The 15338-nt window shown below is 42.7% G+C and overlaps 2 protein-coding genes across 4 annotated transcripts in view; one reads left to right on the top strand and one right to left on the bottom strand.

Annotated features, from left to right (window-relative positions):
- The window catches only part of FHIP1A (FHF complex subunit HOOK interacting protein 1A), a 354626-nt gene extending 343874 nt beyond the window's left edge, over positions 1-10752 (top strand). Inside the window, exons 16-17 of the mRNA XM_077139811.1 lie at positions 9193-9294; positions 10301-10752. Coding sequence (XP_076995926.1) covers positions 9193-9248 — 56 coding nt within the window. The 3' untranslated portion in view covers positions 9249-9294; positions 10301-10752. The remainder of the gene's footprint in view (positions 1-9192; positions 9295-10300) is intronic.
- Positions 1-15338, bottom strand: part of GATB (glutamyl-tRNA amidotransferase subunit B) — a 101493-nt gene that overhangs the window by 5689 nt on the left and 80466 nt on the right. For all 3 annotated transcript variants that reach the window (XM_077139817.1, XM_077139818.1, XM_077139816.1), the window contains 2 exons: positions 14592-14725; positions 8568-8646 (listed from right to left, as the gene is read on the bottom strand). In XM_077139817.1, coding sequence (XP_076995932.1) covers positions 8568-8646; positions 14592-14725 — 213 coding nt within the window. The remainder of the gene's footprint in view (positions 1-8567; positions 8647-14591; positions 14726-15338) is intronic.

Below are 15338 nucleotides of genomic sequence, written 5' to 3'. Positions count from 1 at the left end.
TTAACTTACAAGTCACCTATACCTCATTATAATACTAAAAATCATGTCCAGCATCATATTAAGGGCTGCCATTTTCTTACATTTGTTCTGTGCTTAAGCATGTAATCAATCTGTGCATGCTAAATAATTAAATCATCTCTAAATATATCTGGAGCCATCGTGCTTATTATCCTAAAACCTACCCATCTTCTGATACTATAAAACTGTCAAAATTACTGCAGTTTGGGGAGACAGATTTTTAGGCCAGTAAGCCAATCCGATCTCCTGCTTCATACCTAGCAGTAAACTCTTTCTCTGTCTGCAACCCTGGACAATCCTGTGTCTCAGGAACTGGTCATTTGAGAGCATCAGGCAGAGACGCCACTGCCTTTGTCCAGTATCACTCTCAACACACTTATTAACGGAGTGACAGCAGCACATGAACAGTTGAACTGAACAGTGTTTAGGGAGGTTTATACTCAGGGAGCTTCCCCATAAGCAAATCTGAAGCCCCATTAGCAGATCTGAAAAGTTTCTCTGCTTCCTTCCCTCATATATTTAATTTTCCTGGCTTAACTGTTTTCAATCATAAAATGTTAATATATGTTCACTGTAAAAATAAGGAAATATGGAGAAGGTAAAAATAAATCTTCAGTATTCCCATCCCCTCAAGATAACCAATGTTAATATTTTGTTGTTTTTCCTCCCCATCTTTTCCTTTTTTCGTGCATGGGCTTGGAAATGAACCTGGGTCTCCCACATCCTACGACCGAACCAGCTGTGTACCCTTTTCTTTTCTTTTTAAACTTAGCCGTGATCATAGTGTATATATGATTTGCATCTTATTTTTTCCACTTATTAAATAATTTTTAAATTAATAAAAAAATCTAATAGCCATCAAGTGTATTTATCATAATTTAACTGAATTATTCCCTGCTGGTAAATATTTAGACTCCTTCCAGTATGTATTTTGTTCATCTGCAGAGACTCCTAAATAAGTTCCTAGTTGAAGATGTCCAACATTCAGGAAGAACTTCCATAGAAACTACAAACCCTGGCTCAAAAGCAAATCACCTACAAGGACTTGCTCACAAAAATCTACACAGCCTACCAAACATTCCAGAAAGAATTAGTACCAACTCTCCTCAAACTCTTCAAAAAAATCGAAGTGGAGGGAAAACTACCTAATTCATTCTATGAAGCCAACATCACCCTCATACCAAAACCAGGCAAAGATATTACAAAAAAAGAAAACTACAGACCAATCTCTCTAATGAATATAGATGTAAAAATCCTCAATAAAATTCTAGCAAATCGTATCCAACAACACATTGAAAGAATTATACATCATGACCAAGTAGGATTCATCCCAGGTATGCAAGGATGGTTCAACATAAGAAAATCAATTAATGTAATACACCATATCAACAAATCAAAGCAGAAAAATCACATGATCATCTCAATTGATGCAGAGAAGGCATTTGACAAGATTCAACATCCTTTCCTGTTGAAAACACTTCAAAAGATAGGAATACAAGGGAACTTCCTTAAAATGATAGAGGGAATATATGAAAAACCCACAGCTAATATCATCCTCAATGGGGAAAAATTGAAAACTTTCCCCCTAAGATCAGGAACAAGACAAGGATGTCCACTATCACCACTATTATTCAACATTGTGTTGGAGGTTCTAGCCAGAGCAATTAGACAAGAAAAAGAAATACAAGGCATCAAAATTGGAAAGGAAGAAGTAAAACTATCACTGTTTGCAGACGATATGATACTATACGTCGAAAACCCGGAAAAATCCACAACAAAACTACTAGAGCTAATAAATGAGTACAGCAAAGTAGCAGGTTACAAGATCAACATTCAAAAATCTGTAGCATTTCTATACACTAGTAATGAACAAGCTGAGGGGGAAATCAAGAAACAAATCCCATTTACAATTGCAACTAAAAGAATAAAATACCTAGGAATAAATTTAACTAAAGAGACAAAAAACCTATATAAAGAAAACTACAAAAAACTGTTAAATCACAGAAGACCTAAATAGATGGAAGGGCATACCGTGTTCATGGATTGGAAGACTAAATATAGTTAAGATGTCAATCCTACCTAAATTGATTTACAGATTCAATGCAATACCAATCAAAATCCCAACAACTTATTTTTCAGAAATAGAAAAACCAATAAGCAAACTTATCTGGAAGGGCAGGGTACCCTGAATTGCTAAAAACATCTTGAGGAAAAAAAATGAAGCTGGAGGTCTCGCGCTGCCTGACTTTAAGGCATATTATGAAGCCACAGTGGTCAAAACAGCATGGTATTGGCATAAAGATAGATATATCGACCAATGGAATCTAATAGAGTGCTCAGATATAGACCCTCTCATCTATGGACATTTGATCTTTGATAAGGCAGTCAAGCCAACTCACCTGGGACAGAACAGTCTCTTCAATAAATGGTGCCTAGAGAACTGGATATCCATATGCAAAAGAATGAAAGACGACCCATATCTCACACCCTATACAAAAGTTAACTCAAAATGGATCAAAGATCTAAACATTAGGTCTAAGACCATAAAACAGTTAGAGGAAAATGTAGGGAGATATCTTATGAAACTTACAATTGGAAGCGGTTTTATGGACCTTAAACCTAAAGCAAGAGCACTGAAGAAGGAAATAAATAAATGGGAGCTCCTCAAAATTAAACACTTTTGTGTATCAAAGAATTTCATCAAGAAAGCAGAAAGACAGCCTACACAATGGGAGACATATTTGGAAATGACATATCAGATAAAGGTCTAGTATCCAGAATTTATAAAGAGATTGTTCAACTCAACAACAAAAAGACAGCCAACCCAATTACAAAATGGGAAAAAGACTTGAACAGACACCTACCAGAAGAGGAAATACAAATGGCCAAAAGGCACATGAAGAGATGCTCAATGTCCCTGGCCATTAGAGAAATGCAAATCAAAACCACAATGAGATATCATCTCACACCCACCAGAATGGCCATTATCAACAAAACAGAAAATGACAAGTGCTGGAGAGGATGCGGTGAAAGAGGCACACTTATCCACTGTTGGTGGGAATGTCAAATGGTGCAACCACTGTGGAAGGCAGTTTGGCGGTTCCTCAAAAAGCTGAATATAGAATTGCCATACGACCCAGCAATACCATTGCTGGGAATCTACTCAAAGGACTTAAGGGCAAAGACACAAATGGACATTTGCACACCAATGTTTATAGCAGCATTATTTACAATTGCAAAGAGATGGAAACAGCCAAAATCTCCATCAACAGAAGAGTGGCTAAACAAACTGTGGTATATACATACGATGGAATATTATGCAGCTTTAAGACAGGATAAACTTATGAAGCATGTAATAACATGGATGGACCTAGAGAACATTATGCTGAGTGAGTCTAGCCAAAAACTAAAGGACAAATACTGTATGGTCCCACTGATGTGAACCGACATTCGAGAATAAACTTGGAATATGTCATTGGTAACAGAGTCCAGCAGGAGTTAGAAACAGGGTAAGATAATGGGTAATGGGAGCTGAAGGGATACAGACTGTGCAACAGGACTAGATACAAAAACTGAAAAATGGACAGCACAATAATACCTAATTGTAAAGTAATCATGTTAAAACACTGAATGAAGCTGCATCTGAGCTATAGGTTTTTTTTTTTTAACTATTATTATTACTTTTATTTTTTTTCTCTATATTAACATTCTGTATCTTTTTCTGTTGTGTTGCTAGTTCTTCTAAACCGATGCAAATGTACTAAGAAACGATGATCATGCATCTATGTGATGATGTTAAGAATTACTGATTGCATATGTAGAATGGTATGATTTCTAAATGTTGGGTTAATTTCTTTTTTTTCCGTTAATTAATAAAAAAAAAAAAAAAAAGAATCTACACAGCTTTTCTCACAGCTAAAGGAGGTGGAGTAGATGGTCACTCCTCACAGCCTGGGCCTGGCAGTCCCCTGACCGGCCACATTCACACTCACAGACACAAGCGCTTTTCCCCAGCCTGGCCCCTGGTGCTGTGTGCACTGAAAGGACAGAGCAGACCCTGAGCAGGCTCACAAGGGCGTCCCCCTTTGCTGGGGGCCCAGTAGGGCTGAGATCTGATGGGCTTGTCATAGCTGGATTTGCCTGCGTCCAAACAACCCAAATAGTGCACTGTGACAACCAGAGGGAAGGCAAATGCCAATGAGACCACTCAAAAGGAAAAGGAGCGCAGCGCCAGAACGCTCCCTGTGAAGATGGGGTGGGACAGGCACAGAAGAGTAACACTAGAAAACATTTTTCAGCAGCCTCCAGGAACAAATGGCAACCACTGGCTGGTGTGTTCCTGACGTCTAGAGCTGGAGTACATCAGATTATTAACTTCACAAACTGTACAAATTAGTGAACTGGTATTACAGCCAGGCCCAGCTCCCTGGCTGACACGTTGGACTCCAGGTGCCCGATCCTCTGCTGCTGCCTACTGAGGGCCGGCAGTCGCGGCCCGGGCGCCAGCCCAGCAGGGGAGGAGTCCCTGATGGGAGCCGGACATGCCGCCAGCACACGTGGAGGCCAGGCCAGGCACTCAAGTGCTCCCCTGGCTCTCTTGATGCTCTCAGAATGGCTTCTGTGGTTGCTGAGCCTCGTGCTACAACATAAATCCTCAGCTTTTGTGTCTAATCACCACCCAGGGAAGCGCGATTGTTTCTGTCCAGAAGCGCAGCTCCCAGGCCCTGCTGCCGCCTACCCAAGACAAGAATACACAAAAAGGGGTTCCTAGCAGAGTGTGGATGCTCAGCATTAGTAAATGGCCAAAGTATGGGTAACACTCCACCCCAACCACTTGAGCCAGCTCTGACTGATGGGGCAGAAACGCAGCCATGATTCCGTGGGGACTGAACCACACCCCCTCCTCTTGACTGCTACCCACCTGTTCCTCTAGCTAAAGCTATTTTTAAAGTATCTCAGAAAATATGGAAGGAAAGCAAGCACACAGGCCCCCCAACCTGTTCCTGCCTATCACGGTCAGAGTGGGAAGGTCAGACCTATTTGCATCAGATTTCAGAGAGGGAGCCACAATGACCACAGAGAAGGGAGACCCCTCTTTTATCAAAAGCAGGTGTGGCAGAAGACTGTTCTTCTGGAAAGGCACCACATCAACCCAAGCCTCTAGAAGAACCAGGACACAGTAAAATGTGCAAAGAATTATAGCACTAAAAGCGTGGGGTGGAGGTGGGGGGAGGCATCAAATCATTTTATCAGTTTTAATGCATCATCTGTATAATACTTTCTCCATTAAAGGGCTTCCGGTGATTTCTCTTTAAAGCAGACCCCAAAGTAGACAACAGAAAGTTGGTTCAATGGCACACTTGCATGTTAAAGTGCAATTTCCTGCCCATTCTCACTGGTAGCATCATCTGCACAGACTGGGGGAGACAGTGGATCATATGCACCTATTTCCAGGATGCACAAAGGACATAGGAACATGCCCCACACGATTTCCACTTGAGCCTTGCCTTTGGCCAGCAGTCTGGAAAACACCCATGACGTCCGAGTAACAGAGGCTGGGAGTTCACTGGGATGCAATCTGCAGGTTAGCAGTGACTGGCAGTGTGGGAGTCTGGTGTGTCCAAGCTGGCCCTGTCCTTGGAGAAGGAGGAGATGGGGTCTGCCACCTGCTACTCCAATAGAGAGAACCAGTGAGAAACCAAGGATGCTTTGTTTACAGTTACCAGGAGGTTTCTCCCAATGTTATATAATCTTTTAATTTCTATTTCCATTGCTGAAAAATGGCTGCTTCATGGCAGCAATCTCTTTTCTTCCCCTACCCACCCCAGGGTGCTGAGGGGATGACACTTGTAAATCTCAGAAGCGCTGCTACATCACTTGGGAGGAAGTGCAGTGAAATGTGTAAGGGGTGAAAACAGCGAGCAATCTGGTAAGGAGAGACAGACCGATTAATAACAAATTGGAACAAATGAGGACAAGATGATTCTTTCTGCATATCTGTCATCCCCAGGAGTCAGCTTTCTTCTTCACCCCTGGTCGTCTAACCACCGGAGGAACCCTTCCAGTTTCCATCAGAGTTAACGCCCACAACAAGACTGTGGTTTCAGAGTCTTTATGTTCTGCTTTGCCCCTTCTGGCAAGAGGTTTCAAAACCCAAGGCATACTTGGATTCTTTCTGTTAAATTCAAGTAATATTAAGTGTAAAACTGTTTCTTTTCCAAAAAACTACACCATACTAAAAAGACATGAAAAGATGCTCAGCATCATTTGCCATTAGGGAAAATGTAAGTCCAAACCACAATGAGATACCACCTCCCACCACGAGCATGGCTATATTAAAATAGACACTATCAAGTATGGGTGAGGATGAAGCAAAATTGAAACCCTAACCCACTGCTGGTAGGAATGTAAGATGATGTCGCTGCTTTGGAAAATGGCTTGGCAGTTCTTCAACAGGTTAAACATAGAATTAACATATGACCCAGCAATTTCCAGTCTTAGGAAAACCAAAAACATGTCCACACAGAAACTTACACACGAGTTCATGCAACATTATTCATAATATCCCAAAAGTAGAAACCACCAAATATCCAACCAACTGATGGACGGACACACAAAATGTGGTATATCCATATAATGGAATATTATTCAGCTATAAAAAGGGATAGAATATTGATACAGGCTACAACATGGATGAACCTTGAAAAATTATGCTAAGTGAAAGAAGCCAGACACAAAAGATCATATATTATATGATTCCAGTAGTATGAAATGCCCAGAAGAGGCAAATCCGTAGAGACAGAAAATAGATTAGGGGTTATGAGGGGCTGGAGGAAGGCAGAGCAGGGAGTCACTGCTAATGGGTACAGAGTTTCTCTGGGGGGTGATGAGAATGTTCTGGAACTTAAAAAAACAAAGTACACCACAACTGCTTCTTTTTGAAAGATTTTTTTCTCTCTAACCTTATATCTGCCCATCTGTCCATCGGTCCATCATCCATCCATCCATCCATCCATCCATCCATCCATCCATCCATCCATCCATCCATCCATCCATCCATCCATCCATCCATCCATCCAACTGTATATGCCTAGATGGAACCTGGGATGATGTTCACCCAATATTAATGGCAGTTATTTCTGGGTGGTTAGAATATGGACACTTAATAATTCTCATTATAAAATTCTTTATAATGGACATTTCTTTCCCCAGAAAATTAAGTGATTTTCTTAAAAGCTGGGAACAAAAACTAGAAAGTAAAATACTAAAACCCCAAGGCAATGATAAGTAAGACAGACTCCTTTATACAATACACATACACCACCTTCCTGATAAGGTTTTCATGGCAGCTTGATAGCTTCACAGAATCCACAGTTCACCCCACCTCCTTTAAATATGTCAGAAGTTGACAAAATCCCAAGTGTTGCTATATCTGAACCCACCTGTCAGCATTTTACAGCACCCTCCGTTTCTTCATGCTGGAACCACCTTATTCACTGCTTTAGGGCTTTTTTTTTTTTTGGTAGGACAGGAAGGGTAAGGAAGAGAAAGATTTTTTTTCTCCTCCAAATGCTCCAATGCATCTGCTCTTACATGTATGTGTCATTTTTTTCTGCCCTCAGGCCATCGAATCTTTCTGTTACTGTTGAGCAATGTCATAAACATTTGTATTCCTCTGACATCCAAGCAACCAAAAAACTTTCCCAAATGTAGCATCACTCGCTGGTGGGTAAACAGAGCCTCTATTAGTTCCTGGTGTCCCCAGTTTCACCGCACAGAAAGAACCTGGTGTGTACTCCGTGGTGGCTCATAATTAGCCAAAAGCAGTGGCTTTTCCAAAGTCTCACTTTGTAACCTGCCACTACTGTCAGTGTGTATAAATATTAAATGCAAAAGGCACCATTAAAATAACATTACATTTCTGGCTGAAGCATTGACAGCTGGGATAGCTGAGGCTGAGAGCAGACAGCTGCTGTGGTATTCTTTATGTTTCTAAGTACTTTTTTGTGAGAGAATTTTCTAGATTCCAGGAATCTTCCTGTCCCCCAGGCCCAGCAGGTGGAGGTGGAGGACACCTCAGATGATGCTATTTTTCTGAGTTTTCAACACACACTGGGTGTGTGTGTAAAATTCTATCCACCAATAGGCGGCAGGCCTGACCTCAAGCTCCTCCGTGCAGGACACACTTTCAGAGGGCGACCATGTGACACAGTAGTGACATCCCCCTGGGCTGGCTGGGCGAGGCCCAGGGATGCTGCAGGCAGCAGGCAGCCACCAGGAGCTGCAGGGCCCAGCCTTATACAGACACAAATGTTTGGGGGAACTTTCAGAGCCAGACAATGAGCTATTTTCTCCAGTCAGAAAAGATGAGAAGCAAATTGCATCATCTTTATCTTTGCTAAAGAAAATGTGTCTACTTTTCAGCATAAGAATATCACTTACATTTACTACTTCAATTACAAAATGTACTTAGCAATGACATGTGGGTTTCACGTAACAACCAACTGGGATGGCAAAGCATTCCGAAGCTTTGGGAAGATGGGACATACCTGTTTAGCTGCTGCTGAAGAAATTACCTTCCTGTCCAGCAGGGTGAGAAGCTCAGCAAGTGCAGAAGGCGTGACAGGACTAGCAGCCCCAAAGGAGAGAAGACAGAGTTGTCAGTGTGTCCCTTTATTGTAATTCAGAATCAGAACACTCAACTTGGTTGCTTTAAATAATTAAATCCATACCCAGGAATGAAAATGACAGGCTGATCGGGCTCCCTTTTCATTATTTATTTTGTATTTTGGGATATAACAAATTGTTCTGACTAGTGCTTTTTCTTTATTTTACAAACCTAACAATAACAGCTGTTTGGCAGAAACTGTAGCAACAGACAACTGCCCAGTTTAATTAGTCAAAAAAAAAAAAAGGAAATGGCTGCAAAATTTATGAACCATGACAAGGAAAGAAAAAAAAATCCAGAAAAATCCAGTAATTAAATATTTTCTATGAAAGATCAGCCTAAAAAAACTATTTCAAATAAATAGCTAGCAAGGCCATTTTTCTGAGTGTATTTGTGCAAATATAAATTCCTTTTCGCTGTAAGAGATTTTCTTTAAGAGAACACAATTGCTCTCAGGTCTTCATCAGGCTGTGTGGTCTCTTTACCTGCTCCGTTCTCTTCCGCAGGCTCACAGCAACATTCTGGACACAGAATACATTGTTTCGATACTTCTAGGACATGACTTAATTGGAGCCCTGATATAAAAGGCCAAGGAGCAACCCAACACAGTAAAGTATCATTAATTTACATTTGGGGAGAGGGGTAGGGGGGTGCATGCCTAGATCAGTGATAAGACTGAATTATGGACTACTTCTTTTGAAATATGTGGTTTGATTACTTCTAAAGACATACAGAAATGAGGCTAAAGCAATGCTGTGCATCGGAGGCCATTAGATGACAAGTTTTAAATAGAAACAGCTTATAAATAGCACATGAGTGTGTCTGTGTAAATGAAAGTTTCTAAAATGCTAATGCCACTTGAAAATACCTTCTTTTTAAGTCTCCGTTCTCATCACTCACTATTAATTTCTCAGCCCTTAGATAATAAAATGGAAACTGCTGCTTAGCCCCATGCCAATTCCCAGGAATCCCAAGCCGAGAGAGTCCAAGCTAATAAGATACGACTTACCATGTACTCCAGTTCAGTACAGTGAAGCTTCATTAGCGTTTTCATTCAAAACAGACAAAACACTGAAGCAGACTGTCATGCTTAAAATGTTTGTTTATCCCAATATATGGGGAAAAGGTAATTCCTAGTGGAAATTAGGTTTGGAGAATTAAACTGGTATTTTGAACATCTGTTCAAAACAGGAAGGGGTGGCAGGTTGGGAAATAAACTATAAACTAATATCCTTTTTTTCAACCTCCAACCTTACTAATGAGTAATAAGGAATCAGCTTTTCAAGGTGTTTGAATGTTCTGCAATCCTAGAAAATACAGTTGACAATTATCTAAGAGAGCAGACTGTGCACAGAGCCATAACAAGCACTGAGATTGGGCTGGATTTATAGAAAAGGGTCCTCAACTCCATATGAGCTGATGACACTGAGGACTGGGGGTAGGGGGTAGGGGCGGAGGACAGAAAATGAACCCAAAGTAACTAAAAATACTTTTCATTAAAGAAATTCTTCCAGTGACCTTAATTCACTGGTTAAGTCATAAATGCACATCAAAAAGCACCTCTACTAACCTAACAGCACCTGGGATTTCTCAATCACCTTTTTGTTCCCACAGTGTCTGATACACAGTAGGTCGATAATACCTGCAGCACTAAATTCCTCCCACCAGCGGGAACATCTGCTCTACTGCATATACTCACTCCAGCTATGCCAGGGCCCAACCCCCAGGAAGACGGGATGACAAGGGTTAGCACCTGCCACAACAATCCTCAAAGACCCCAATCATCAGCTTCATAAACCCTCAGAGGGGAACATACTGATAGCAGAGGCACAAGGTATAACTTGTTGCTTTCAGATTTCTGGATAGTGAATGTTTCATTAAAGATGACTGTGACATCTCAGGTTAAAGCTGAGGCTTTGTGTGCTTGTCTCTCTCCCCTCCCATCTTCCAAGGCCAGGGTGTCTGAAGATGAAGGGAAATGAAGCTCCTTCAAATCTTCCTTCTTTCAAAACATTAATTAGAGCCCTCCCTTCCTCTGTGTTCCCAATACCATTGTTTCTGACATCGCCATGACTATGTCTACAATGATTTCTAACAAGTCTCCGACCCTTGCGCCCCCATTCATGGATGCTGTCCCACAGGAATCCCTGCCGGACTAATCTTCCTTTCGCCATCATGTCTCTTCTTTGCCCAAAAGACTACACTGGCCACCCAGTGCCTTGGCAACTGCTTCCCCTTAGTTAGCCTGGAATTTCATGAAATGCTTGGCTAGGGAATCTGCAATTTCCATTTTCTTAACAAAGTCAAACCTGTTACTAACAGTGATTTAGAATAACCTGTTAACAATAACAAGCAACTTTCAAGGCAATAAACTCAAAATAATTCAAAAGCCATGTGCAGCAAGAGCTTTTCCGGTTGGATCCTTTAAATGCCAGTCCTCAGAGAGGCCCTTAAAGATGAATGCTAATTTGAGAAATCAGCCCCTGCCAATTTGATCTCTAGAATGTTCCTGGCCTGGGTTTCACCCTGAGATTATTGCTAGCTCTGTAGTCACCTCTTCTAAGAGATGAAAACCTTCACTCTGAAGGCTGAGGTTGCTGGTTAATCACCGCTTGCTCCACCTTAGGCTGGGATACGCAAGGAGGGTAAAAGCTCTTTGGACTGTGTAGGAAAAGAGCTGCTATAACTTGGTTGTGACTCCTTGGCTCTTGTTCTACATAAAGTGTAAAACAGAACTGCTGCTTAGCTTCCTCTTCACCCTGGTTGTGGAATACCAGGAATATTTTTACTTAGAACTAGATATACCCTTTGGGTTCTTCAAAGCTCTAGTGTTTGTGAATTTTGAAGGCAAAGACCAGGGACTCCAAGCTCACTCAACAGTCCTATCAGCCTCACTCCTTTAGAATCTACTAAAGTGGCCGTCAGGCAAATCCCTAATTTTAAAGACCAATGTATAAGGAAACTGACCAAAAGACAGGGGACTTGGATTTTAGTCGCAGCACTTGTGCAACCTGAACTAAGTCACCCAATCTCTTAGGGTTTGCTTCCTCTTCTGATAAATGAAAGGGCTGAAACTTCTAAGTCCAAAACTCAGCTATTCTATAAACCAAAGGCAACAAGGTGGAAACCACACATGTATAATTAAGAGATTAATATTTCCTCCGGAAACCCAAACCGCCCACCTTCTTGGATTCTTCTGCTGATGTTAATCTCTCCCCTCTCTGTTCCTCCCGCTGTGTGTAGTTCCAAGGCCAGAAGCGCCCTCTCTGACTTGAATTATAATACTGATGCACACGCCTAATCCTCCCCAGGGCACTGACAGCTTCTTGAGGGCTGGGACTGCGTCCTCCTGTTCATCTCGACAAGCCCACTGCAGAGTGGGGCTCTAACCTAGTCACTGGATGCACAGCTGAATTCCTCTGTGACTTTCCAGAAGCCCATATTCCGTCTCTGCTCCACTTACGCAGCCAACCTGACTTCTCTGCCACTTTCCACTCTCTGCTCTAACCAGCTATACTTTTCCCTGTTCCAAAAACAAGCTGGTTCTTTGTCTTTCCCAGCTCTTGGTTTGCATCCTCTCCCCACTGGCATCACCCAGCCCTTGCCCTCACTGTATCCTGTCTCTTTTTTAAGGCTCAGGCAGAGTTGTATGTCCTCTGCTAACTCTTCCATTTCCGTCACTGAATGGCCACAGTATTTTGGGTGTAAACAGTAGTTGGATAAGTTTCTGAATGCAGAAGCTGAACCTGGCAGGACTTGAGTGAAAGACAAGAAAGTAACAGATGGAGATGCCAGTTCAGGAGTCCAGCCACTTTAGACTAAGGACAGTCACTGTTTTTTGTTTTTTTTTAAAAAATATTTTTATTAAGAAATATTCACTTACATACAGTACTAGCCACTGTTTTGATATTTAATATACCAGCGTGACAAAGAGACAGGAACTAACGTGAGGGCTCACTCTGGGCCAGGCACTATGAATTTTTCTCTCAAAAGCCCTCTGAAGCAGGTACTGTCATTTTCATTTCACTGTGAGGAAACTTGAGGTTCAGAGAGGGAAACTCAACCATGGTCACTACTGCTAAGCAGCCAAGTAAGGAAGTGACCGACCCCACAGAGCTACAGAAGCACATGCGTATTTATACTGAGGTCAAAACTAACAGAAATCTGGTACCGTTCAGTTTCCAAACTTTTTGTTTGAATATGAATATGATGTCATCTTCTCACTGCACCCCTCTGCAGCCGTGGGATGCTGCTCAGGTGATGACATGCCCATCCAGACAGGGCCTCCAGCTTTCACTGGGCCCTCAACCACCTCTGTGACCCTAAAGAAGTCTTTCTCCTCCATTCCCCACGACTGAAACTGCTGCTGCTTTTTTTTCCTCTTTGAAACTCCTTTCCTTTGGCTTCTGGGATACTACTTCCTCCTATTTCTCTGCCATTTCTTCTCAGTTTACTTCTTCTTGACCCATACTTCTTAGTTAAGGGCTAGAGAGCCTCAACCTCCCTCCTCAGCCATGTATCACCCTGTAACCTCCCTCCCAGTTCCCATCCACTCCCACCACTCCAGTCTGTCCTCGAGTTTTACATGAGCTGTTCCTATGCCTGGAAAACTCTCCCCCTTCGTCCTTCACCTGATTAACCCTTCTCAGGCTCCACTCAGGTCTTAGCTTGGCTGCTCTTTCTCCCCCTTCTCAGAACACCTCTCTCCCTGCTTTCTAACCATCAGCTTCTAAACTGTCAGCTCTCTGGGAGCAGGCACTATGTCTGCCTTGTTGACTGCATCCCCAGTGCTCAGCACAGAGCAAAGTCTGGATAAACATGTGCTGAGTAAGGAGCAAATGGAAACTCTCTAATTTCTAACTCCCAGGTACCTCTTGGAAGCTACACATCCACACACTGACTGCCTCCCGGCTGTCCCCGTGAGGAGGAAGCCTGGCCTACAGGCAGCTTCAACCCAGCATGGCCAAAATGGAATATAACCTCATCCTTCCACCACTTCCCTCTAAACTTATTCCTCTTCCTTTACCTCCTACTAGATGAAAAAGCATGGCCCTCCATTTCACCCTGCCACCCGAGCATCAGGAAGTCCTCTGGTGGGAGGCCAGGTACCCTCACCTCGGTCCACTTCTTTCAGCCCTGCTGGCTGGGCCAGTTTAACACTCCTGCAAGAGGCTCCCAGCTGGTGTCCCTGCCTCAAGTCTCTTCTTTCTCCCCATTTCCCCCAACTGAAACAAGAGTGTGACCTATGGCTTCCAAAGGCTTTTGACAAAGGCATACAAGGCCTTCCGGTGGCTCCTGGGCATCAGTCTAGCTTTCTCCCCTCATTAGTGCCAGCCCACCTGACCACCCTGGAGTTTCTAGATTCCTGAGCCTTCCACTCCCACCAGTCTCCGAGTCCTGCTTCCTTTATCTGGATTGCCCCTGCCCTCCCACCACCTGCCCACTCCCACAAGGGCTTCAGGTCTGGTTCAAGTGTCACCTTCTGAGGGAAACACTGCTTGATTTCCCTGGTCTCAGCTCAGGTTCCTTTGTGTGACATCCATGCATGGCTCCAGCATGACAAGGTCACACGGAGGTGTGGTCTGTTTCTTTGTTGGTCCACATCTCCCACAAATGCATAAACTTGTCTTATTTCTCTTCCTGCCCCCCCTAGTCCTCAGCACAGTATGAAGGACACAATGTACAGTCAGAGATTTAAATAAATGAATGAGTTTTCTATTCATTTATCTTTAGAATATGGAAAGAGGAAATCTTTAGAATTTGGAATTCACAAGGGATGGTTGTTTTGTCAGGATATCCTGAGGTGGAAAAGGGATAGTAAAAAACTGGGTGTGCCCTATATTAACTGATTCTGGATACAGAGTTCAAAATAACAGAAAAAAAGAAACCCCCAAATCTTACTCACCTCTCACTGACGGCAAGGTTCTGTTGCTTTAAATAACCCAGAAAAGTATTGAGGACCCAACTAGTCACCTTTTTTGGTTCTGCCCTAGTTTCTTTTATGACATTTTGGAAGAACTCTAGTAGGCCAACTTCATTCTGTTAAAACAAACAAACAAAATTATTATATAAAGCTTCCCCCAAAACAAGAGCTCAGCATTCTGAAAGCAAGTCTGAAACTGTCACCCTTTGCCTCTACTGAGACATCCACTGTTTCTCTGCTAAATGCTGAGATGTCACTAGAAAATTCAGATCACTTTCGGTAAACAACAAATACTCCACTTCTCCTACTACAAGCATTTAAATGGCATTTTCTCAGAGGAGTGAATGTACTTTAGAGAGCCCTACTCTGAGCACCAGGGATGGCCAAACGCCTCGTCTGGTCTTCTCAGTCTCACCCTGGCCACTTCCAACCTGGATCCTTCTGCTCGAAATCCTAGTGTTTGGTAGACTAGGAAAACGAGAAAGCAAGCAGATCAAGATGCAACAAACAGAATATTCTACTTCTGAAAACTCAAAAGTGGGTTGCAACTGCGCTTGTCGTCACATCGTCCCAAGAGGTAGACAGGAAGGGTGGTGACGTCTGCTTTTACAGGAGGAGGGGCACGGCACACATGGTCCTTGCTGCCGAGGTGGTGAGTGGTCTCCAGGCCTGACGGGCTGCTCGGCCCAGCTGATCCGGCCTCTCGTCCTGCTCCTAGTCCTCTGCAAA

This window comes from Tamandua tetradactyla, chromosome 22, assembly GCF_023851605.1.
Source record: "Tamandua tetradactyla isolate mTamTet1 chromosome 22, mTamTet1.pri, whole genome shotgun sequence".
Lineage (NCBI taxonomy): Eukaryota > Metazoa > Chordata > Mammalia > Pilosa > Myrmecophagidae > Tamandua > Tamandua tetradactyla.
This window is presented reverse-complemented; position numbering and strand designations above follow the sequence as displayed.